This window comes from Rhinoderma darwinii, chromosome 9 (genome assembly GCF_050947455.1).
Source record: "Rhinoderma darwinii isolate aRhiDar2 chromosome 9, aRhiDar2.hap1, whole genome shotgun sequence".
Taxonomy (NCBI): Eukaryota; Metazoa; Chordata; class Amphibia; order Anura; family Rhinodermatidae; genus Rhinoderma; species Rhinoderma darwinii.
This window is the reverse complement of record NC_134695.1, coordinates 77,536,653-77,560,973: the sequence shown is the minus strand read 5'-3', so window position 1 is coordinate 77,560,973 and position 24,321 is coordinate 77,536,653. Positions and strand designations below refer to the sequence as shown.

The following is a 24,321-nucleotide window of genomic DNA, read 5'->3' as shown; positions in this document are numbered from 1 at the left end:
CCCCCCTCTCGTGGTGTGTGTGTGGGTGGCCCCCCCTCTCGTGGTGTGTGTGTGGGTGGCCCCCCTCTCGTGGTGTGTGTGTGGGTGGCCCCCCTCTCGTGGTGTGTGTGTGTGGGTGGCCCCCCTCTCGTGGTGTGTGTGTGGGTGGCCCCCCTCTCGTGGTGTGTGTGTGGGTGGCCCCTCTCTCGTGTGTGTGGGTGGCCCCTCTCTCGTGTGTGTGGGTGGCCCCTCTCTCGTGGGTGTGGGTGGCCCTCTCGTGTGTGTGGGTGGCCCCTCTCTCGTGGTGTGTGTGTGGGTGGCCCCTCTCTCGTGGTGTGTGTGTCTGTGGCCCCTCTCTCGTGGTGTGTGTGTCTGTGGCCCCTCTCTCGTGGTGTGTGTGTGGGTGGCCCCTCTCTCGTGGTGTGTGTGTGTGTGTGGGTGGCCCCTCTCTCGTGGTGTGTGTGTGTGGGTGGCCCCTCTCGTGGTGTGTGTGTGTGTGGGTGGCCCCTCTCTCGTGGTGTGTGTGTGTGTGTGTGTGGGTGGCCCCTCTCTCGTGGTGTGTGTGTGTGTGTGTGTGTGTGTGTGTGGGTGGCCCCTCTCTCGTGGTGTGTGTGTGTGGGTGGCCCCTCTCTCGTGGTGTGTGTGTGTGTGGGTGGCCCCTCTCGTGTGTGTGGGTGGTCCCTCTCTCGTGGTGTGTGTGGCCCGTGTGTGTGTGTGTGGCGCCCCTCTCTCGTGGTGTGTGTGTGGGTGGCCCCTCTCTCGTGTGTGTGTGTGTGGGTGGTCCCTCTCTCGTGGTGTGTGTGGCCCGTGTGTGTGTGTGTGTGTGTGGCGCCCCTCTCTCGTGGTGTGTGTGGGTGGTCCCTCTCGTGGTGTGTGTGGCCCGTGTGTGTGGCGCCCCTCTCTCGTGTTGTGTGTGTGGCGCCCCTCTCTCGTGGTGTGTGTGTGGCGCCCCTCTCTCGTGGTGTGTGTGTGGCGCCCCTCTCTCGTGGTGTGTGTGTGGCGCCCCTCTCTCGTGGTGTGTGTGTGTGTGGCGCCCCTCTCTCGTGGTGTGTGTGTGTGGCGCCCCTCTCTCGTGGTGTGTGTGTGTGGCGCCCCTCTCTCGTGGTGTGTGTGTGTGGCGCCCCTCTCTCGTGGTGTGTGTGTGTGGCGCCCCTCTCTCGTGGTGTGTGTGTGTGGCGCCCCTCTCTCGTGGTGTGTGTGTGTGGCGCCCCTCTCTCGTGGTGTGTGTGGGTGGCGCCCCTCTCTCGTGGTGTGTGTGGGTGGCCCCTCTCTCGTGGTGTGTGTGTGTGTGTGGCCCCTCTCTCGTGTGTGTGTGTGTGTGTGTGGCCCCTCTCTCGTGGTGTGTGTGTGTGTGTGGCCCCTCTCTCGTGGTGTGTGTGTGTGTGTGGCCCCTCTCTCGTGGTGTGTGTGTGGCCCCTCTCTCGTGTGTGTGTGTGTGGCCCCTCTCGTGGTGTGTGTGTGGGTGGCCCCTTTCTCGTGGTGTGTGTGTGGCCCCTCTCTCGTGGTGTGTGTGTGTGTGTGTGGCCCCTCTCGTGGTGTGTGTGTGAGTGGCCCCTCTCTCGTGGTGTTTGTGTGTGTGTGGCCCCTCTCGTGTGTGTGTGTGTGTGTGGCCCCTCTCGTGTGTGTGTGTGTGTGTGTGTGGCCCCTCTCTCGTGGTGTGTGTGGCCCCTCTCTCGTGGTGTGTGTGGCCCATGTGTGTGGCCCCTCTCTCGTGTGTGTGTGTGGCCCCTCTCTCGTGGTGTGTGTGGCCCCTCTCTCGTGGTGTGTGTGTGTGTGTGTGTGTGTGTGTGTGGCCCCTCTCTCGTGGTGTGTGTGTGTGGCCCCTCTCTCGTGGTGTGGGTGGCCTCTCTCTCGTGGTGTGTGTGGCCCCTCTCTCGTGGTGTGTGTGGCCCATGTGTGTGGCCCCTCTCTCGTGTGTGTGTGGCCCCTCTCTCGTGGTGTGTGTGTGTGTGTGTGTGGCCCCTCTCTCGTGGTGTGTGTGTGTGTGGCCCCTCTCTCGTGGTGTGGGTGGCCCCTCATGTTTGTGCTCTGTTCCCCACAGTAAGCATTGTCTGGGCAGCCATGAGTATATACAGATGTGCCGTAAATGGGACTCGGAGATCAGACTGCAGCTGCTGTGCCACGGGACGGTGTGCAGGACGCTGGCGCGCACGGTAAGTTTTGCTGTCGTGGAGAGATATGACGGCTTAGACTTGGAGCGGCGTCCCCGCTGGGGACTGATGAATTGTTTCTGATTTGCGGTCGTCTGCTGGATCCGGCTCCCATCATCACCTTGTGCCATGAGGAGGTTTCATTCGAGAGTTGGTCCTGGTCTGCGGTGATGCCGGAGGTTGTGTCCTGATACTATCATGGCTGGTAATCGTCTCTGGACGTCACCATATCCGGGTGTCCTTCACCAGAGTCACCGGGACCCCACTACAGTCCCTCACAGACCTGTGATTGGGAATGAGGGGGCGGGGGTCCTGCGGAGTCCCCCCTGGGATATGAGCTTGCGTTATTCTGACACTTCCTCAGTCGGGGACAATGTTTAGTTCCTGTATTGTTATTGGGGTGAATTTCAGGGACCTGACGCTGCAGACGCCGTCCTCGCGGTTTATTTATATACTTTACATTAGTTCCAGAATACAATAAGTAGTGGAGGATGGGAGGGCGCGCCTCATACACAGCGGTACATGGACCCGACCCCGCAAGGAGGGGAGACACCGGGCAGAATATAGAGCGGGCGCGGTCACAGAGGGGTCGGGGGACACGTGAGGGAGCGGTTTTGGGGATTTTATAATGGACGATCCATTCTGCTATTGTTTTCTATGGTTTGTGGCTGATCTGTCCTGTCGGATAATATACGTTTGTCAGGCGTATCTTTGATGCCTTCACGTTATTTTGCGGCGTGCCCTGCCGGTGTGTTCTCCATAGTTTTAACTTGTTTTTGCTTATTGAATAAAATAGTAAGTTTTCTGTACCATGGACGTGGTCTGAGCGCGCGTTCTGCATTCTTTGTACATCGATATCGGGTGATTTGCTCATATCTGTTCCAAAGACAAGCCGTATCTGATGCTGAATGAAAATATATCATTTATGTTCGCAATGTCGCGCCTCTACCGTGCAGTCGATCGCTTTACATTATCAGCAGTAGATCACTATGGATGACAGTAGAGGTTTCCTGGTGCCGTCGCCAGCACCTCAGGATACAGCATCATTACCAGGACCGGACACGTGACTGGCGAAATGTGATTGGACCGGACACGTGACTGGCGGAATCTGGTTGCCTGCATTGCATTATCTTGTGGTGCATGTACGTTTCCAGACGAGTAATGGGATATCGTGCACATGAAGTAGTCGGGCCGTGTAGTCGTCTGTGTCCGGCTTCGTACAGACGTGGTTAGTGTAACCCTGAAGGGTCGTGTACCGCAGGCGCAGCGCGTGTAAATGTCACATAGATCAGAGTTCATCCCCCGCAGGCGGCTCCGTTACCTGACTCTCATGTTGTTTTGCGGCTTGTAGGCTGAAGATGATGAGACTCCGGTTGACCTTCATAGACACTTGGCCCTGCTGGACAGGCCGTTTAAAGAGCCAGGCACACGGTAATGTCAGAAGATGTCGTCTTATGTCTTCTCCCCAATAATTGCTCAGTAATTACCTGCTGGGGGTCGGGTGTACGTGGAAGAGGTGTAAGACGTCTAGCAGCGCTGCTTCTCCATACACAGGGGTGATGCTCCGAGACTGGACCCGGACATGACTCTCTACAGATGGCGTAACCTTCAGTGTCTCTCGTATAATTGTGTTATTTCCACAGGCAAAACATTGAAGAATTACTGGACGCCTTCCATGAGCAAGTCAGTCTGTGCCTTAAAAACGAGGTACGTGCAGAGCGGTTATGTCGGGGCCCCGTGCGGATGATACTGGCCCCTGCTTTACACTCCTATATACTGGGCAGAGCGGTTATGTCGGGGCCCCGTGCGGATGATACTGGCCCCTGCTTTACACTCCTATATACTGGACAGAGCGGTTATGTCGGGGCCCCGTGCGGATGATACTGGCCCCTGCTTTACACTCCTATATACTGGGCAGAGCGGTTATGTCGGGGCCCCGTGCAGCTGATACTGGCCCCTGCTTTACACTCCTATATACTGGGCAGAGCGGTTATGTCGGGGCCCCGTGCAGCTGATACTGGCCCCTGCTTTACACTCCTATATACTGGACAGAGCGGTTATGTCGGGGCCCCGTGCGGATGATACTGGCCCCTGCTTTACACTCCTATATACTGGACAGAGCTGCCCTTGTTTGCTTCTCCATCCCTGGGGTGCCGGCCCCTCTCTCAGCAGCGTCACTCGTCCCTGTATGATGCGGGTCGTCTTATTAATGATGTCCCCTTCATAAAGAAGCTTTCCTTACTGCACGACGCTGCAGGCAACATGGCCGATATGAGTGCGTTATTATCTGCCCGGGGTCTGAACACACAAGTAGACGGCAGGAGGGCCTGTAAGAGGGCACCGTGGACCCTCCTGATCCGGGGGGGGCTCCACCTGGGCCAGATATTTGTGGCTAATTTCACATTTGGTCGGTCTTTTGGCAGTGCTGGGGGTCAGTAATCCGCTCTGACCACGTGTAGTAAGATCTGTATTGCCCTGCTGGGGGCGCTGCAGGGGTTCATGATGTGATGGAGGTCTCATTCTACTCTAGGTGAATATATTGATAAAACCCGTCCAATATATCTTACATGGGCCCCGCACTCATCCAGACCCTCCCTCTGTGGCCCCCGTCACACTTTATGGATTTGTATTAATAGTGAAAGTTTTGATGTTCCGCCGCGGAGACGCTGCCGGACCGTCTGGAGCTCGTGTTCACGTGAACGTCTCATTCTTTTTCAGAGTAATCCGTACAGAGCTGCCGACCAATTAATCAAAGTGGTGAGGAACATCTGCCGGACGGTGGACAGTGTGGAGACGCCATCCATTACAGCGTGCGTCAAGAAACTGCGCAGAGCCGTCAACCTGCCGCGCAGCCGGAGTGCCGAGGTGCGGAGACTCATCATAAGTTCACATCTCGTCTTTAATGTACGGCCGACGTGACATGAAAAACTGTCCGCACGTGAGCCACAGAGTGGAGACCATTTCTACGGTCCGGACGGAGGCCCAAATACTGCCCCTTGTGCTTACATTTGTGCGCTTACGTATTATCACGTGTGTCCCCCCCCCCCCCCAGGCCTGAAAAGCTCCGTCTGCCACACTTTTCAGTACTTCTCCATTACATGGAGCCACACGTGTACGGTTTTATTTGTATTGGTCTTTAACTCTATGTTTGCGTATGTAGAACGGATACGTTTTTGTCATCGTATATGGGAAATTACCCAGATTATGAGATAAAACTGCGCCACCGCCTGCCAAGCCCCTCCGACCTGGCTCCAGAAAACGCTGCCTCCGCTCCCCACGTCTTCCTTTTAGGTTTTGACTTCACAAATCTTTGATTTGGCTCCAGAACAAATAACACATGTTTTTAGAAGTAAGAACGGGCACAAATATATAAAAACGTGTGCTCAGAAAAATAAAACCTACGTACGCACATGTTACAAATGCATGAGTTTTTGTAACTTTAAAAGTGTAAATGTCGCCGTACACGACCAGCGTGTGACCTGAGCCTTCCATAGAGAGTTCTCCGGGTGTTGTGAATGGATCCGCATCGCTCCGCGCGCCCTCACCTGTTACTCTGCTTTCAGGGTCCCGCCGGTCCTGCTGCCGGGAATAACCACGTGGCCTCAGAGGGTCAGTAAAATATTCACTCTGGTCCGTAACTTGTCGGAGAATATGTGGCGAGTATTGATGCGTGACTGTGTGTTACCGCAGGTTCTCCGGAGTGTGAGCGCCCTCTACAGGAGAGTCTAAGCCAGTTATCTACTGCTGTACACCAGCTGCTGCACCTGCATGTCACCTCCGGCATCCCTGTCTCGGACCCCAGCAGCGCTCGGCCCCTGAAGGAAGCTCGGACCTCGGCTGATCATCTCCAGTTCACTATTTTTGCGGCGCACGGCATCCCCACGGGTTGGGTTTCCAGGTCAGGTGACTTCCCGGTTCCATTTTTAACAGAGTAAATAGAGAGAAGCCGTTGTTGGGTCTTTGGAAATGTCTGTCCTGTTTTCTGCACCGGTTTGGGGCTCGGTGAAGTGTTTCCCCCTCCAGATGCTCAGATGTTAATATTCTGCCGCTCCCCATGGGATATATTGTGGTTTTTATTCTTCAACTAACACCTGCCCCCCCCCCCCCCCTGGTGTCATGTGACTTTACAGCTCCGCTCTAATATCATTGCCCACCGGCCCTTCATCATGGGTCATCCATATCAGTGGCCATATATGCAGGGCAGTGCTGGGTGACTGTGTGACTAGATGCAGACCGTCAGAGGCCGGAGCCGCAGTAATCCTGGCGGCCGGGGGTCTTACATTATAAAGTCGTGCCGCTCCTTACATTGCGCCGTTTCTCATCTCTGCTTCTCGTTTGTGTTTTAGTTTTGAGAAGTATTATATCATCTGTTCCTTGCTGTACAACGGGAGAGATTTGTTCAAACCGGTCCAGTCGAAGAAAGTGGGAACCTACAAGAGCTTCTTTTACCTGGTTAAGTGGGACGAACTGTGAGTATGAGCAGTCAGAGTCTAGTCTTGTGTTTCCCCAGCTGTGCCACGTCCACTGCCCACCAATCCTCTCCTGACGCTGCGCCGTGTGTCATACGTGTACAACGATGTGCCGGACCGTCCGATGTATGTACTTTATCTTCCTATGAATGACCCTGTAGATTCACACACCGGTGCTGATACTGTAAGAAAGCGAAGACCTAGTGCCATAGGAGAGCCCCGTGCCATGTGCTGCCCGTCCCTGAGTCAGGAGGGGACACTGGGGACCGCACTGAACCAGTCAGCCGAGCCCAGAGCATGTCGCCCCCTGCGCCACATGCTGCCCGTCCCTGAGTCAGGAGGGGACACTGGCAGCCGAGCCCAGAGCATGTCGCCCCCTGTGCCACGTGCTGCCCATCCCTGAGTCAGGAGCACAGAGCGTGTTGCCTCCTGTGCCACGTGCGGTCATACTTCCAGTGTTGGTCTTCACATGACTTTGACCTCTTCATGTTGTTTTTGCAGAATAATTTTCCCCATTCAGATCGCTCAGCTGCCCCTGGAGTCTGTGCTGCAGCTCAAGCTGTACGGGATACTAAACCCAAACAGTGGGAGCTCTCCAGACTCCAATAAGCAGAGGAAGGGGCCCGACATGCTGGGCCAGGCCGCTTTACCCCTCTTCAACTTTAAAAAGTAAGTGACCCTAAGAATATAACTGGCTGGAATCACTGCCGGCACCGAGCCCATCCCGAGTAGTATTTTGTGTCGTCCCCTATTGTTGTAGTATTTCGGGTCGTCCCCTATTGTTGTAGTATTTTAGGTCGTCCCCTATTGTTGTAGTATTTCGGGTCGTCCCCTATTGTTGTAGTATTTCGGGTCGTCCCCTATTGTTGTAGTATTTCGGGTCGTCCCCTATTGTTGTAGTATTTCAGGTCGTCCCCTATTGTTGTAGTATTTTAGTCGTCCCCTATTGTTGTAGTATTTTGGGTCGTCCCCTATTGTTGTAGTATTTTGTGTCGTCCCCTATTGTTGTAGTATTTCGGGTCGTCCCCTATTGTTGTAGTATTTCGGGTCGTCCCCTATTGTTGTTGTATTTCGGGTCGTCCCCTATTGTTGTTGTATTTCGGGTCGTCCCCTATTGTTGTAGTATTTCAGGTCGTCCCCTATTGTTGTAGTATTTCGGGTCGTCCCCTATTGTTGTAGTATTTCGGGTCGTCCCCTATTGTTGTAGTATTTTGTGTCGTCCCCTATTGTTGTAGTATTTCAGGTCGTCCCCTATTGTTGTAGTATTTCGGGTCGTCCCCTATTGTTGTAGTATTTCGGGTCGTCCCCTATTGTTGTAGTATTTTAGGTCGTCCCCTATTGTTGTAGTATTTCGGGTCGTCCCCTATTGTAGTAGTATTTTAGTCGTCCCCTATTGTTGTAGTATTTTAGGTCGTCCCCTATTGTTGTAGTATTTCAGGTCGTCCCCTATTGTTGTAGTATTTCGGGTCGTCCCCTATTGTTGTAGTATTTCGGGTCGTCCCCTATTGTTGTAGTATTTCGGGTCGTCCCCTATTGTTGTAGTATTTCGGGTCGTCCCCTATTGTTGTAGTATTTCGGGTCGTCCCCTATTGTTGTAGTATTTCGGGTCGTCCCCTATTGTTGTAGTATTTTAGGTCGTCCCCTATTGTTGTAGTATTTTGTGTCGTCCCCTATTGTTGTAGTATTTTAGTCGTCCCCTATTGTTGTAGTATTTCGGGTCGTCCCCTATTGTTGTAGTATTTCGGGTCGTCCCCTATTGTTGTAGTATTTCGGGTCGTCCCCTATTGTTGTAGTATTTCGGGTCGTCCCCCATTGTTGTAGTATTTTAGGTCGTCCCCTATTGTTGTAGTATTTCGGGTCGTCCCCTATTGTTGTAGTATTTTAGGTCGTCCCCTATTGTTGTAGTATTTTAGGTCGTCCCCTATTGTTGTAGTATTTTAGTCGTCCCCTATTGTTGTAGTATTTTAGTCGTCCCCTATTGTTGTAGTATTTCGGGTCGTCCCCTATTGTTGTAGTATTTTAGGTCGTCCCCTATTGTTGTAGTATTTTAGTCGTCCCCTATTGTTGTAGTATTTCGGGTCGTCCACCATTGTTGTAGTATTTTGTGTCGTCCCCTATTGTTGTAGTATTTTAGTCGTCCCCTATTGTTGTAGTATTTTAGTCGTCCCCTATTGTTGTAGTATTTTAGGTCGTCCCCTATTGTTGTAGTATTTTAGGTCGTCCCCTATTGTTGTAGTATTTTAGGTCGTCCCCTATTGTTGTAGTATTTTAGGTCGTCCCCTATTGTTGTAGTATTTTAGGTCGTCCCCTATTGTTGTAGTATTTTAGGTCGTCCCCTATTGTTGTAGTATTTTAGGTCGTCCCCTATTGTTGTAGTATTTTAGGTCGTCCCCTATTGTTGTAGTATTTTAGGTCGTCCCCTATTGTTGTAGTATTTTAGGTCGTCACCTATTGTTGTAGTATTTCGGGTCGTCACCTATTGTTGTAGTATTTTAGGTCGTCACCTATTGTTGTAGTATTTCGGGTCGTCCCCTATTGTTGTAGTATTTTAGGTCGTCACCTATTGTTGTAGTATTTCGGGTCGTCACCTATTGTTGTAGTATTTTAGGTCGTATATAAGGTGGATATTTATTTCCGTCCCATAATCTTCAGTGTCTGGAGAGCCGGGATGTTTCTTGTACTGCGGCTCGTCCGTGATGTGCGGTCGGCTCTCGCGTTGGCTTCATCAGGCCGGTAACTCGCATTTCTCCCGCAGGAGGCTGACCAGTGGAACGAGGCTGCTGAACCTGTGGACGTCATTCCTTTCCAACACGGTGCCACCGAGCCTGGGCAGAAAAAGCACGCCGATGCAGAAGTTGATCCTGCAGGTATGAGGTGTGCGGGATGAGCTGGGACATGTGACTAGAGGGTTTCATTTATTTTTCAGTTTGGATGAGTCTGGGGTATTTTTTTGCAGGATCAGCGCCACCGTTGTGCATGGCTGTGTTTGGTATTGCAGCTCAGCCCCATTCCTGTAAATAGCAGAAACGTGGAGAGAAGGTGCGCTGATCCTGCAAAAACGAGCAAACCCTTCTATGTAATGTCGTATGATTCCTTTAGTGCCATTTCACAAATAACAAATACAGATTTCCACCAACCCACAAAGTAGACGTCCGAGTGACCGTGTAAGAATATAAAAATGTCCCGACACAATCAGAAAGACCCGTGACCTCTAATGGTGGAGCGTCGCCCGGCGTCTGCCGCGCCTGTAATGACCCTGGAGATGCTGCATTTTGTTCTGAGATAAAACCTCTGCCTTTCATTTAAGGTTGATTTTCCTTCACCTGCGTTTGATATTGTGTACAAAGCTCCGGACCCGAAGGGTAACTGCGCCCCACTGAGCATCGAAACCCTGGACAAGGACGCCAGGAGCCGGCTCCAGTCACTCGTCACCAGAGTCTCCCCATCCGGGTAGGTGACCCCCAATACTGCAGCGTGCGTTCTTCTCCGATGGTTTTATCTCTTAATGATCCGACTTCTGCGACCTCCACTCATCCTCACCATGAACGGGCTCCATCACCCCATATCACCGCACAGCGCCGCGCTCCCCCGCACAGCGCCGCGCTCCCCCGCACAGCGCCGCGCTCCCCCGCACACTTCTCTCCATGTCACTGCTGCTGGTTGTGGAGGGAGAGGATTCCTGCAGACCTCCACCACGGGGGACCCGAGCGGCCACGTGCTAAAAGATTACTGGGAATACGGAGCCCTTAGCCCCCCAATAATGCTGCTCTACAGTTTACCTGACGACAATAAGAGTGTCCGCGACATGTGCCCCGCTTGCCCCCGGGAGTCCGCGACCTGTGCCCCGCTTGCCCCCGGGAGTCCGCGACCTGTGCCCCGCTTGCCCCCGGGAGTCCGCGACCTGTGCCCCGCTTGCCCCCGGGAGTCCGCGACCTGTGCCCCGCTTGCCCCCGGGAGTCCGCGACCTGTGCCCCGCTTGCCCCCGGGAGTCCGCGGCCTGTGCCCCGCTTGCCCCCGGGAGTCCGCGGGGCATTACCTGTGACAGATGATTCCAGTCTCTTCATCCCTCTTTTTGCTCTTGTCTCCTCAGGATTTCCAAGGAAGATAAAGCTTTTGTGTGGGAAAAACGTTACTATTGCCACATGTACGACGACTGCCTCCCAAAGATCCTGGCCTGTGCCCCAAAGTGGGATGTGGCCTATCTGGGGGATATCTACGCTCTAATCCGCTCGTGGCCGGCCCTGACCCCGGTGTGTGCGCTGGAGCTGCTTAACTACAGGTGAGCGCTGGTTCTGCGTCTGTATGATGTTATAACAGTCAGGGACAAATCGCCCGAAGACGCCGATTTACATCAATAAATATATAGAAATCAAAGTTCATTACATTTTTTTCACAGTTAAAAAAATAATAAAAAAAATGAAGTTCTATGATTTACTTCTGAAATTCGCAGATTTCTATCCAGCAATTATGGTCAGTTATAACTAATATACAGTATAATAGTCCGTCATGTCAGTAACAGGGGGCGGGGCTGTGACAACCTCTCACACATGATATACAGGCTGGTTGTCAGTAGTAATAGATGAATAGCTGTTACTGTATATAAGATGTGTGGATCTCATGTCTGATCACAGTGTAATTATATTATATATCAGTGATGTCAGTAACAGGGGGCGGGGCTGTGACAACCTCTCACACATGATATACAGGCTGGGTGTCAGTAGTAATAGATGAATAGCTGTTACTGTATATAAGATGTGTGGATCTCATGTCTGATCACAGTGTAATTATATTATATATCAGTGATGTCAGTATCAGGGGGCGGGGCTGTGACAACCTCTCAAACATGATATACAGGCTGGTTGTCAGTAGTAATAGATGAATAGCTGTTACTGTATATAAGATGTGCGGATCTCATGTCTGATCACAGTGTAATTATATTATATATCAGTGATGTCAGTAACAGAGGGCGGGGCTGTGACAACCTCTCACACATGATATACAGGCTGGTTGTCAGTAGTAATAGATGAATAGCTGTTACTGTATATAAGATGTGCGGATCTCATGTCTGATCACAGTGTAATTATATTATATATTAGTGATGTCAGTATCAGGGGGCGGGGCTGTGACAACCTCTCAAACATGATATACAGGCTGGTTGTCAGTAGTAATAGATGAATAGCTGTTACTGTATATAAGATGTGCGGATCTCATGTCTGATCACAGTGTAATTATATTATATATCAGTGATGTCAGTAACAGGGGGCGGGGCTGTGACAACCTCTCACACATGATATACAGGCTGGTTGTCAGTAACAGGGGGCGGAGCTGTGACAACCTCTCACACATGATATACAGGCTGGTTGTCAGTAGTAATAGATGAATAGCTGTTACTGTATATAAGATGTGTGGATCTCATGTCTGATCACAATGTAATTATATTATATATCAGTGATGTCAGTAACAGGGGGCGGGGCTGTGACAACCTCTCACACATGATATACAGGCTGGTTGTCAGTAGTAATAGATGAATAGCTGTTACTGTATAGAAGATGTGTGGATCTCATGTCTGATCACAATGTAATTATATTATATATCAGTGATGTCAGTAACAGGGGGCGGGGCTGTGACAACCTCTCACACATGATATACAGGCTGGTTGTCAGTAGTAATAGATGAATAGCTCTGACTGTATATAAGATGTGTGGATCTCCTGTCTGATCACAGTGTAATTATATTATATATCAGTGATGTCAGTAACAGGGGGCGGGGCTGTGACAACCTCTCACACATGATATACAGGCAGGTTGTCAGTAGTAATAGATGAATAGCTGTTACTGTATATAAGATGTGTGGATCTCATGTCTGATCACATGTAATTATATTATATATCAGTGATGTCAGTAACAGGGGGCGGGGCTGTGACAACCTCTCACACATGATATACAGGCTGGTTGTCAGTAGTAATAGATGAATAGCTGTTACTGTATAGAAGATGTGGGGATCTCATGTCTGATCACATGTAATTATATTATATATCAGTGATGTCAGTAACAGGGGGCGGGGCTGTGACAACCTCTCACACATGATATACAGGCTGGTTGTCAGTAGTAATAGATGAATAGCTGTGACTGTATATAAGATGTGTGGATCTCATGTCTGATCACAATGTAATCCTATCATATATCAGTGATGTCAGTAACAGGGGGCGGAGCTGTGACAACCTCTCACACATAATATACAGGCTGGTTGTCAGTAGTAATAGATGAATAGCTGTTACTGTATATAAGATGTGTGGATCTCATGTCTGATCACAATGTAATTATATTATATATCAGTGATGTCAGTAACAGGGGGCGGGGCTGTGACAACCTCTCACACATGATATACAGGCAGGTTGTCAGTAGTAATAGATGAATAGCTGTTACTGTATATAAGATGTGTGGATCTCATGTCTGATCACAATGTAATTATATTATATATCAGGGATGTCAGTAACAGGGGGCGGAGCTGTGACAACCTCTCACACATGATATACAGGCTGGTTGTCAGTAGTAATAGATGAATAGTTGTGACTGTATATAAGATGTGTGGATCTCATGTCTGATCACATGTAATTATATTATATATCAGTGATGTCAGTAACAGGGGGCGGGGCTGTGACAACCTCTCACACATGATATACAGGCTGGTTGTCAGTAGTAATAGATGAATAGCTGTCACTGTATATAAGATGTGTGGATCTCATGTCTGATCACAATGTAATTATATTATATATCAGTGATGTCAGTAACAGGGGGCGGAGCTGTGACAACCTCTCACACATGGTATACAGGCTGGTTGTCAGTAGTAATAGATGAATAGCTGTTACTGTATATAAGATGTGTGGATCTCATGTCTGATCACAATGTAATTATATTATATATCAGTGATGTCAGTAACAGGGGGCGGGGCTGTGACAACCTCTCACACATGATATACAGGCTGGTTGTCAGTAGTAATAGATGAATAGTTGTGACTGTATATAAGATGTGTGGATCTCATGTCTGATCACAATGTAATTATATTATATATCAGTGATGTCCGTAACAGGGGGCGGGGCTGTGACAACCTCTCACACAGTATACAGGCTGGTTGTCAGTAGTGATAGATGAATAGCTGTTACTGTATATAAGATGTGTGGATCTCATGTCTGATCACAATGTAATTATATTATATATCAGTGATGTCAGTAACAGGGGGCGGAGCTGTGACAACCTCTCACACATGATATACAGGCTGGTTGTCAGTAGTAATAGATGAATAGCTGTTACTGTATATAAGATGTGTGGATCTCATGTCTGATCACAGTGTAATTATATTATATATCAGTGATGTCAGTAACAGGGGGCGGGGCTGTGACAACCTCTCTCAAAAGGTATACAGGCTGGTTGTCAGTAGTAATAGATTTAATAAGCATTTAGTGTTATAAATGAAGCCAGTGTGAACAGAGCCTATGACGTTGGTTGTGAATCCTCAGGTTCGCTGATCAAGATGTCCGCGCAGCAGCAGTAGAATGGATCCAGGACGGGGTGAGCGATGATGAACTAGTGGATCTTCTTCCCCAGTTTGTACAGGTCAGTAGTGTGTGCACAGATGATCTGTATATTGTAGGATTCGCACTCTGCATAGAGGTCCTTGTGATGCTCCATAAATGGGAACAATGTCCGGCTACGTTCCGTCCTCTGCAGTAGTGATCGCTGGATCTCCTCATGTTCAGTCCTCTGCGGTAGTGATCGCTGGATCTCCTCATGTTCAGTCCTCTGCGGTAGTGATCGCTGGATCTCCTCATGTCCCGTCCTTTGCGGTAGTGAGCGCTGGATCTCCTCATGTTCAGTCCTCTGCGGTAGTGAGCACTGGATCTCCTCATGTTCAGTCCTCTGCAGTAGTGATCGCTGGATCTCCTCATGTCCCGTCCTTTGCAGTAGTGAGCGCTGGATCTCCTCATGTCCCGTCCTCTGCAGTAGTGATCGCTGGATCTCCTCATGTTCAGTCCTCTGCAGTAGTGATCGCTGGATCTCCTCATGTCCCGTCCTCTGCAGTAGTGATCGCTGGATCTCCTCATGTTCAGTCCTCTGCAGTAGTGATCGCTGGATCTCCTCATGTTCAGTCCTCTGCGGTAGTGAGCGCTGGATCTCCTCATGTTCAGTCCTCTGCGGTAGTGAGCGCTGGATCTCCTCATGTTCAGTCCTCTGTGGTAGTGATTGCTGGATCTCCTCATGTTCAGTCCTCTGCAGTAGTGATCGCTGGATCTCCTCATGTTCAGTCCTCTGCAGTAGTGATCGCTGGATCTCCTCATGTTCAGTCCTCTGCGGTAGTGAGCGCTGGATCTCCTCATGTCCCGTCCTCTGCGGTAGTGATCGCTGGATCTCCTCATGTTCAGTCCTCTGCGGTAGTGAGCGCTGGATCTCCTCATGTCCCATCCTCTGCGGTAGTGAGCGCTGGATCTCCTCATGTCCCGTTCTCTGCAGTAGTGATCGCTGGATCTCCTCATGTTCTGTCCTCTGCATTAGTGATCGCTGGATCTCCTCATGTTCAGTCCTCTGCGGTAGTGATCGCTGGATCTCCTCATGTCCCGTCCTCTGCGGTAGTGATCGCTGGATCTCCTCATGTCCCGCGCGCTGCGGTAGTGATCGCTGGATCTCCTCGTGTCCCGTTCTCTGCAGTAGTGATCACTGGATCTCCTCGTGTCCCGTCCTTCAGTAGTGATCACTGGATCTCCTCGTGTCCCGTCCTTCAGTAGTGATCGCTGGATCTCCTCATGTCCCGTCCTCTGCAGTAGTGATCGCTGGATCTCCTCATGTCCCGTCCTCTGCGGTAGTGAGCGCTGAATCTCCTCATGTCCCGTTCTCTGCGGTAGTGATCGCTGGATCTCCTCATGTTCAGTCCTCTGCAGTAGTGATCGCTGGATCTCCTCATGTCCCGTCCTCTGCGGTAGTGATCGCTGGATCTCCTCCTGTCCCGTCCTCTGCGGTAGTGATCGCTGGATCTCCTCCTGTCCCGTCCTCTGCGGTAGTGAGCGCTGGATCTCCTCCTGTCCCGTCCTCTGCGGTAGTGAGCGCTGGATCTCCTCCTGTCCCGTCCTCTGCGGTAGTGAGCGCTGGATCTCCTCCTGTCCCGTCCTCTGCGGTAGTGATCGCTGGATCTCCTCCTGTCCCGTCCTCTGCGGTAGTGAGCGCTGGATCTCCTCCTGTCCCGTCCTCTGCGGTAGTGAGCGCTGGATCTCCTCCTGTCCCGTCCTCTGCGGTAGTGAGCGCTGGATCTCCTCCTGTCCCGTCCTCTGCGGTAGTGAGCGCTGGATCTCCTCCTGTCCCGTCCTCTGCGGTAGTGAGCGCTGGATCTCCTCCTGTCCCGTCCTCTGCGGTAGTGAGCGCTGGATCTCCTCCTGTCCCGTCCTCTGCGGTAGTGATCGCTGGATCTCCTCATGTTCAGTCCTCTGCGGTAGTGATCGCTGGATCTCCTCATGTCCCGTCCTCTGCGGTAGTGATCGCTGGATCTCCTCCTGTCCCGTCCTCTGCGGTAGTGAGCGCTGGATCTCCTCCTGTCCCGTCCTCTGCGGTAGTGAGCGCTGGATCTCCTCCTGTCCCGTCCTCTGCGGTAGTGATCGCTGGATCTCCTCCTGTCCCGTCCTCTGCGGTAGTGAGCGCTGGATCTCCTCCTGTCCCATCCTCTGCGGTAGTGAGCGCTGGATCTCCTCCTGTCCCGTCCTCTGCGGTAGTGAGCGCTGGATCTCCTCCTGTCCCGTCCTCTGCGGTAGTGAGCGCTGGATCTCCTCCTGTCCCGTCCTCTGCGGTAGTGAGCGCTGGATCTCCTCCTGTCCCGTCCTCTGCGGTAGTGAGCGCTGGATCTCCTCCTGTCCCGTCCTCTCGTCCGTGCAGCAGCTTCTTCCATGCGCTCTGGTATAATTTCCATCTGTCTCTTTCAGGCCATTAAATCTGAAATCTACCTGGACAGTTCTTTGGTGCGGTTCCTGCTGTCTCGCGCTCTGGGGAACATCAGAGTTGCTCATGATTTGTACTGGTGAGTCTGTTCTTTGCAGTAGAATATTTCATGTTTCGATGTCTCTGCTGGGGTCCGGTATTGTTCTGCGTCTTCCCTGATACCTCATATTACCTCCCCCAGACAGGGCAGAGAGGGTGCGACGCATCTCTGTGGCGTGAGGATCTTGTGTGACGCTGCGCTGCCGGCCGGTGAATCTGTCAGTGGATCACTAAGTGTAATTGTTATTTCAGGTTGTTGAAGGATTCCCTCCATGATCCCCGCTTTGGCAGCCGCTATGAGCAGATTATCGGCGCCCTCCTCTCAGTAATTGGTAAATGCTTGCGGCAAGAACTGGAGAAACAGACCAGGTTCACCCAACTGCTGGGGGTCATCGCAGAAAAAGTCAGACAAGCCAGTGGTTCTGGGCGACAGGTGAGCGCTGCCGTGTATGTGGCATGTCACGTGGTTGTGGACGCTCTTTGTAGACGTCTATTATCTCCTACAATGTATGTGCCACTGGCGTGTGCTCTCATACTACGCTACTTCCATGGTGCAGACATCTGAGTATAGGGGTTAGACCTGTGCATTGTGAGCTCCCCTGTATAGCGGAGGATTATACCTGTTCACAGCTCAGTCGTTCTCTTGTGTTGGCGCAGGTGGTTCTCCAGGAGGGGATGGAGCGCGTGCAGCTGATGTTTCGGAAGAACAAGATTCGTCTGCCACTCAACCCCAGCTTGGAAGCCAAAGAGCTGAATGTGAAGGTAAGCGGCCCGGCCTGTGCTGTCCTGACGCACCAGTGTGGGCCGCGCTATAACTCACCGTGTCTTGCAGGCCTGTTCCTTCTTCAATTCCAATGCCGTTCCCCTCAAAGTGGCCATGGCTAACACCGATCCCAGAGGAGAAGAGATCAACTCCATGTTTAAAGTAAGAGAAACGTTCCGGAGAACACGCCTGATGTTTGAGTTCTGCCATTTGCCTTTCTATTAATGCCTGTTGTTCCTCAGGTGGGAGAAGACCTGCGTCAGGACATGCTGGCCCTGCAGATGATCAAGATCATGGACAAGCTGTGGCTGCAGGAAGGACTGGACATGAGAATGGTCATCTTCAAATGTCTTTCTACAGGCAGAGACCGAGGTATATTGCAGATGATTGCCCACCGCGTGTGATCCCCGCTCTCCCAGCATGCCCACTCTACATCTGTTTTATCCGCCCAGGTTTGGTGGAGTTGGTTTTGTCCTCTGAAACTCTGAGAAAAGTCCAGGTTGAGTATGGAATGACGGGATCGTTCAAGGACAAACCTCTGGCTGAGTGGCTGCGGAAATATAACCCATCCGAGGAGGAGTATGAGAAGGTAGGGCTGGCCGCACTACAGCACAAGTCTGGTCCTGTGACTATGTAGATGGCTCTTCTGTAAGTCACTCACTGAGGTGGGGATATAAAGGATGACCCCACTCGTAGCTGCCGCCTGCTCGTCATCACGTGATGGTCGTTTAAGACCCTCCACCCTTCTAATGCTCTGATTTACTTCCAGGCCTCTGAAAACTTCATTTATTCCTGTGCTGGCTGCTGTGTGGCCACCTACGTTCTGGGCATCTGCGACCGCCATAACGATAACATCATGCTCCGAAGCAGCGGTCACATGTTTCATATCGACTTTGGGAAGTTCTTGGGTCACGCTCAGATGTTTGGTAGTTTTAAGAGGTATGAAACCCAGAAACTTCCTGCCTGTATTTCCCAGCAGTAATGGCGGTGAATGTTTGTTTTTTTGGGTTTATTTGCTCCTGATCTGCATCCTCCTCTATAGTGTAACATGTAGATTATTCTCCTATAGTTCTATGACTGAGGCTCTGGAGTGTGATTTGGTATTGGATGGGTTTCTGTGATGGTGACACCTCTTTTCCTGCAGAGATCGAGCCCCCTTTGTGCTGACATCAGACATGGCGTATGTTATTAATGGAGGCGAGAAGCCCACCAGCCGCTTCCAGCTCTTCGTGGACCTGTGCTGTCAGGCTTATAATCTTCTCAGGAAACACACAAACCTCTTCCTGAACCTTCTGTCACTGGTGAGTCCTACATTGTGCCGCATTACACCAGAGGAGTCCCCAGTGTCTTGTGTGGGCGCCCTGTAGATCTGGAGGAGTCCCCTCTGACATCACGTCTGTATTGTGCATCATTACACCAAAGGAGTCCCCAGTGTCTTGTGTGGGTGCCCTGTAGATCTGGGGGAGCCTCCTCTGACATCACTTCTGTATTGTGCCGCATTACACCAGAGGAGTCCCCAGTGTCTTGTGAGGGTGCCCTGTGGATCTAGAGGAGTCCCCTCTGACATCACTTCTGTATTGTGCTGCATTACACCAGAGGAGTCCCCAGTGTCTTGTGAGGGTGCCCTGTAGATCTGGGGGAGCCTCCTCTGACATCACTTCTGTATTGTGCCGCATTACACCAGAGGAGTCCCCAGTGTCTTGTGAGGGTGCCCTGTAGATCTGGGGGAGCCTCCTCTGACATCACTTCTGTATTGTGCCGCATTACACCAGAGGAGTCCTCAGTGTCGTGTGTGGGCGCCCTGTAGATCTGGAGGAGTCCCCTCTGACATCACTTCTGTATTGTGCCGCATTACACCAGAGGAGTCCCCAGTGTCTCGTGAGGGTGCCCTGTAGATCTGGGGGAGCCTCCTCTGACATCACTTCTGTATTGTGCCGCATTACACCAGAGGAGTCCCCAGTGTCTTGTGTGGGCGCCCTGTAGATCTGGAGGAGCCCCCTCTGACATCACTTGTGCAGGAATCCTCATCAGTCCCCGAGTGTTAGACGACTTTATAATGATCCTCAGCAGATGTGACTGCGGTGTCAGCGCTGTGAGGGGAGTTAGAGCTCTCCTTTATCATATTCGCCACCTGTATGACCAGAGGAACACCGAGGCAGCTCATAGGGCAATGCAAGGGAGCAAAATTCACAGAAGTTTAATTTCCATTGTAGAAGAGTTACACACATCTGATGCTCCGGGGAGGGACGCGGTCATTACAGGGATGAGCTCCTCACGTTTCCGTGGTCTCCTGTCAGCCCCAACAATTAAAGGGGTAGTTCGGCCTGAAACATTCCCACCTGTTCAATGGATAGGTGATAAATGTTAGATCGATGGGGGTCCGACCGCAGGGTCCCCACAGGTGCACAGCAAGCAGGAGTTTGTATGGGCCGGTGATTGAGTATACACGCTGCCACGCCGCTCAATGAGATTAGGACTGATGGAATTGGCCAGTGATCGGTGCGGGTCGAGTGGATCGTTGATGAAGGTTTACGGCCGGACTACCCCTTTTGAGTTTATGAGGCCGTGACGGCAGGCGATAAATAAAACCGGTTTATAATAATCATGTGCTGACTGCAGAGTCTCCGTCTGGAAGGCTCCGGGATTCCCGCATCATCTGCTGCTTCTTATTAGTGTCTTTATCTTTAGATGCTTTCGTCGGGGCTGCCAGAACTAACTGGTGTTAAAGATCTGAAATACGTCCATGATGCTCTGCAGCCACAAGCCACGGATGCGGAGGCCACCATCTTCTTCACCAGGTGCCGCCGCTGACATGATGAGGAGTTAGTTGTCCTGTAGGGAGCTGCTGAGCTTTATTGTGCTGTTTTCCTGTCCTAGGTTAATTGAATCCAGTCTGGGGAGCGTTGCCACAAAGTTTAACTTCTTCATCCACAATCTGGCGCAACGATTTTCTGGGCTCCCTGCAAATGATGAAGCGATCCTGTCATTTTCCCCTAAAACCTATTCACTAAAGCAGGATGGGCGCATCAGGGAGGCCTCGATCTTCACCTACCACAAGCGATACAATCCGGATAAATATTACGTGAGTCCATCATTCCACTTGATTTGGATTTTGACCTTGAGGTGATGGTTGTGAGGACACGGTTTGATGCGCCGGGGGGCTGGCGGTGTGATGCACCGGGGGGCTGGCGGTGTGATGGGCCGGGGGGCTGGCGGTGTGATGGGCTGGCGGTGTGATGCGCCGGGGCTGCTGGCGGTGTGATGCGCCGGGGGGCTGGCGGTGTGATGGGCCGGGGGGCTGGCGGTGTGATGGGCCGGGGGGCTGGCGGTGTGATGGGCCGGGGGGCTGGCGGTGTGATGGGCCGGGGGGCTGGCGGTGTGATGGGCCGGGGGGCTGGCGGTGTGATGCGCCGGGGCTGCTGGCGGTGTGACGCGTCGGAGGCTCGCGGTGTGATTCTTGCTCTTTTCCGGCAGATCTATGTGGTGAGAGTGACCCGGGAGATGCAGGAAGATTCTGTCTTTATATTCCGGACCTTCGATGAGTTCCAGGAGCTGCACAATAAGCTCAGCATCTTGTTTCCCCTCTGGAAGTTACCAGGGTGAGTAACTGATGAGCGATCGTGGCCGGGCTGTGGCATTGCTGCCGTGGTTGGTACATTTTCCACCATTGCTGCGCCCAGCCGTCTCCATTATTAAGTCTCTGTTCACATCTGCCTCCGGTCACCGTCTATAATGTTAACGAGGACGCTGCCAGAGGAATCTGATGCCACCGGTGCCCACAGACCTGGTTGACTCAGCACCAAGGTGTCTGTCATTGTGATGGGGAAATCGTGCTGCATGTAACGCCATTTTCCCCGTCAAATCTGACGGAATCTCCGACGGAGGGTCCCCCGCAGCTGTGAACACAACGTTGTCATGGCGTGGCGGCTCCGGGTGTAACGTAGAGGAGATGGAGACTAAAGCTTTTCATGTCTTGTAGTTTTCCAAGTAAAGTCGTCCTGGGAAGAACTCACATTAAGGACGTGGCCGCTAAACGGAAAGTGGAGTTAAATAGTTACATCCAGACCCTGCTGAGCAGCCCGGCTGAAGTGTCAGAGGTGAGGACCACAAGTCCCTTATTCTGCTCCTGCAGTGAAGCACTCGCCCATCGCTGCCCCTCACCCGGACTCCTCGTGGGATCAGTCCCGGCACCTTCCCCCCGGTCCCTGTCATTCTGACGTGTTCCTTGTTGTTTCAGTGTGACCTGGTGTTTACGTTCTTCCACCCGCTGCCTCGTGATGAGAAGATGGATGGATGTGACGTGACTATGCGGGATACAGGTGTGCGGGATCCTCTGTGTCTAATATGACGCCCCATGTAACATGTGCTGTTCATTAACCATTACCTGCTCAAATACTCCAGGTGACCCCCCCCTCAGCCCGGCGGCTGGAAAAATCGAAGGGGAAGTGAAATTATCCATTTCTTACCGGAACGGGACGCTCTTCATTATGGTGATGCACATCAAGGATTTGGTGAGTTCTGGTCATTATATACGGTGCGGAGAGCTCGGCTGCAGTACCGGGCAAGGCCACCGCTCACTGTACGTCTCCCGTATCTCTCCACAGGTGACCGAGGACAGCACAGACCCAAATCCTTATGTGAAAACCTATCTGCTCCCAGATCCCCACAAAACATCCAAACGCAAAACCAAAATTGGCCGGAAAACCTGCAACCCCACGTTTAATGAGATGGTGAGTTATGTCTGAACTGCATCAGCCAGGCGGAGCAGTCAGAGGGACGTGTATGGAATATACAACCGCATCTCCAAGCCCCATTTACTGCTTCAATTTCCTGCAACAAGTCTAGAAAAAGGAGACCCCAATATTTAATCCCCTGACTCCACTCATCTGACCTGGGGAATGCGTTTCTGTAGAGGTTACTTGTAGGGTCCAGTGAGTCTCTACAACATACAGTGACAGCAAGCAGAGAACTTGAAAATAGAAAATACCCGGTGAACAGGAACATTTATGATTTACATCCAGAGGCTGAGAACCTGTCCCCGCCTAGTCCTGCTCACACAGGAGCACAGCTGGTTAAAGGGGTTGTCTGAGTGTAGAAAAAAAGGGTCTGCTTTTTATTTATTTTTTTTCTCAGGCAACCGCGCCACTCCTGTCCATAGGTTGTGTGTGGTACTGCAGTTCGGCCTTATTTCCGTGGACCGGAGTGCCGCTGCTTTCTGAGACCTTTTTTCTAACCTCCGACCACCACTTTGTGTATTAGATCTCTGTACCATCCAGTTGTGCGCATGTCAACAGGAATGGGTTGAAATGGGTTTTCAGCTGCTGGATGTGAACAGTAAATATTTTCATTCACTGACAATGAGCAGAGATCTTACGAATGGTGAAGAATTACCATATATTAGAAAGTGGCTACCTCTGGGTGATTATTACCGGCTTCATTAGGAGCAGTGGCTGTGGCCTGGATGCTGAGGTTGTGTGAAGTCCACCTCCTGCCTCATAGGCTCAGGCTGCTGCTCTGCCCCCATGCTTTACACTGCAGCTGTACGAGCACCCCTTCAGTGCATGCAGACAGATTATAATCCAGCAGTAACGTCTGATTGTCCTTTATGGTGTCATTGCCTCCGCAGCTGGTGTACAGCGGGTACAGTCAGGAGACCCTACGGCAGAGAGACCTCCACTTAAGCGTCCTCAGTGCGGAGTCCTTACGAGAGAACTTTTTCCTTGGCGGTCTGACACTTGCCCTGAAAGAGTTCAACTTGAACCAGGAGACCGTGAGTTGGTATAAACTGACGGAGGTTCCTTTCTCCTGATCACATGACCCTGCGTGGATGGAGATCTTACAGCCTGAGGTTCTAGAAGGCGCTGCCCGGAAGCAGCCGCTACGTGACCACTACTCCTCCTGAGTGGAGGACTCATTGATTCCATGACACAGACGTCAGTCCTGCCGTAATCCACTAACCGTGCGACTTCTCAAACATTCCAGAACCACTAACCACGTGCGATGTACGAGCGCCACCGAGCAGCGCGTCTGCAGCACCGGGGCCGTCTCCATCATATCCTCATCACTGTCCCCCTGCCCGGCACTGTATGTAGAGGCCCGGCTCCTATATGTAAGTTTCCATTCACTGCAGCAATAAGAGGTGTCTGCCTCAATGTCGCTGTAACGGGGGTGGCAGACGTCCCCCACATCGGCCTCCATCATGAGAGGTTTCCGCCTTCCTCAGGCCGCTGTGACTGCTCTGGTGCTGCGTTCTATTCACTGAGCTGTTCCAGCAGGAGAGGGGTTAATGTGACCCCCCCGCCTTCCTGGGATTCCTGTGCACCATCTAAATATAAAGGGATTTTGGGGGGCGTCTGTATAAACATATTTGTATTAGTCAAATAAGCACAAGTTGAGGCGACCGGGACCCACAAACCAAAGTTCTAGACTTTTCCAAATCTTTCCTCCTACGATGGACGCTCCTATTTTCTTACAGCGCCGTGGACTGCTCCTGACCCAGCCATGGCGGCAATAACCGGCCAGTAATGACAGCTGCTCCTGACCCGGCCAGTAATGACAGCTGCTCCTGACCCAGCGATGGCGGCAATGACCGGCCAGTAATGACAGCTGCTCCTGACCCAGCGATGGCGGCAATGACCGGCCAGTAATGACAGCTGCTCCTGACCCAGCGATGGCGGCAATGACCGGCCAGTAATGACAGCTGCTCCTGACCCGGCCAGTAATGACAGCTGCTCCTGACCCGGCCAGTAATGACAGCTGCTCCGTGCCAGATTATCAGACCGTCTGGATTATCTGAAAAATTCCATGAAATCTTACAGTAAATGTCGAACTTTGAATAGTTTTTGTTTTTTTTAATCTAAATACATGAAAAATTCTGAGCGGATTCATTTCTTTATCTTTCTAGCAGTCTGAGCCCAATTATTCTGATACAAAGCTCCAAACCC

At 51.7% G+C, this 24,321-nt stretch overlaps 1 protein-coding gene across 4 annotated transcripts in view; it reads left to right on the top strand.

Annotated features, from left to right (window-relative positions):
* Positions 1-24,321, top strand: part of PIK3C2A (phosphatidylinositol-4-phosphate 3-kinase catalytic subunit type 2 alpha) — a 53,101-nt gene extending 28,780 nt beyond the window's left edge. For 3 of the 4 annotated variants that reach the window (XM_075838220.1, XM_075838222.1, XM_075838221.1), the window contains exons 6-33: positions 2,021-2,132; positions 3,481-3,560; positions 3,773-3,836; positions 4,848-4,994; positions 5,693-5,738; positions 5,820-6,027; positions 6,476-6,598; positions 7,100-7,267; positions 9,354-9,465; positions 9,906-10,048; positions 10,689-10,877; positions 14,115-14,211; positions 16,560-16,654; positions 16,867-17,047; positions 17,272-17,376; positions 17,447-17,539; positions 17,620-17,749; positions 17,830-17,966; positions 18,147-18,316; positions 18,522-18,678; positions 20,066-20,175; positions 20,255-20,459; positions 20,852-20,976; positions 21,357-21,474; positions 21,615-21,696; positions 21,779-21,888; positions 21,982-22,107; positions 23,004-24,321. In XM_075838220.1, the coding sequence (XP_075694335.1) occupies positions 2,021-2,132; positions 3,481-3,560; positions 3,773-3,836; positions 4,848-4,994; positions 5,693-5,738; positions 5,820-6,027; positions 6,476-6,598; positions 7,100-7,267; positions 9,354-9,465; positions 9,906-10,048; positions 10,689-10,877; positions 14,115-14,211; positions 16,560-16,654; positions 16,867-17,047; positions 17,272-17,376; positions 17,447-17,539; positions 17,620-17,749; positions 17,830-17,966; positions 18,147-18,316; positions 18,522-18,678; positions 20,066-20,175; positions 20,255-20,459; positions 20,852-20,976; positions 21,357-21,474; positions 21,615-21,696; positions 21,779-21,888; positions 21,982-22,107; positions 23,004-23,186 (3,616 nt within the window). In that variant the 3' untranslated portion in view covers positions 23,187-24,321. The remainder of the gene's footprint in view (positions 1-2,020; positions 2,133-3,480; positions 3,561-3,772; positions 3,837-4,847; positions 4,995-5,692; positions 5,739-5,819; positions 6,028-6,475; positions 6,599-7,099; positions 7,268-9,353; positions 9,466-9,905; positions 10,049-10,688; positions 10,878-14,114; positions 14,212-16,559; positions 16,655-16,866; positions 17,048-17,271; positions 17,377-17,446; positions 17,540-17,619; positions 17,750-17,829; positions 17,967-18,146; positions 18,317-18,521; positions 18,679-20,065; positions 20,176-20,254; positions 20,460-20,851; positions 20,977-21,356; positions 21,475-21,614; positions 21,697-21,778; positions 21,889-21,981; positions 22,108-23,003) is intronic. The other variant, XM_075838223.1, reaches the window with a different exon arrangement.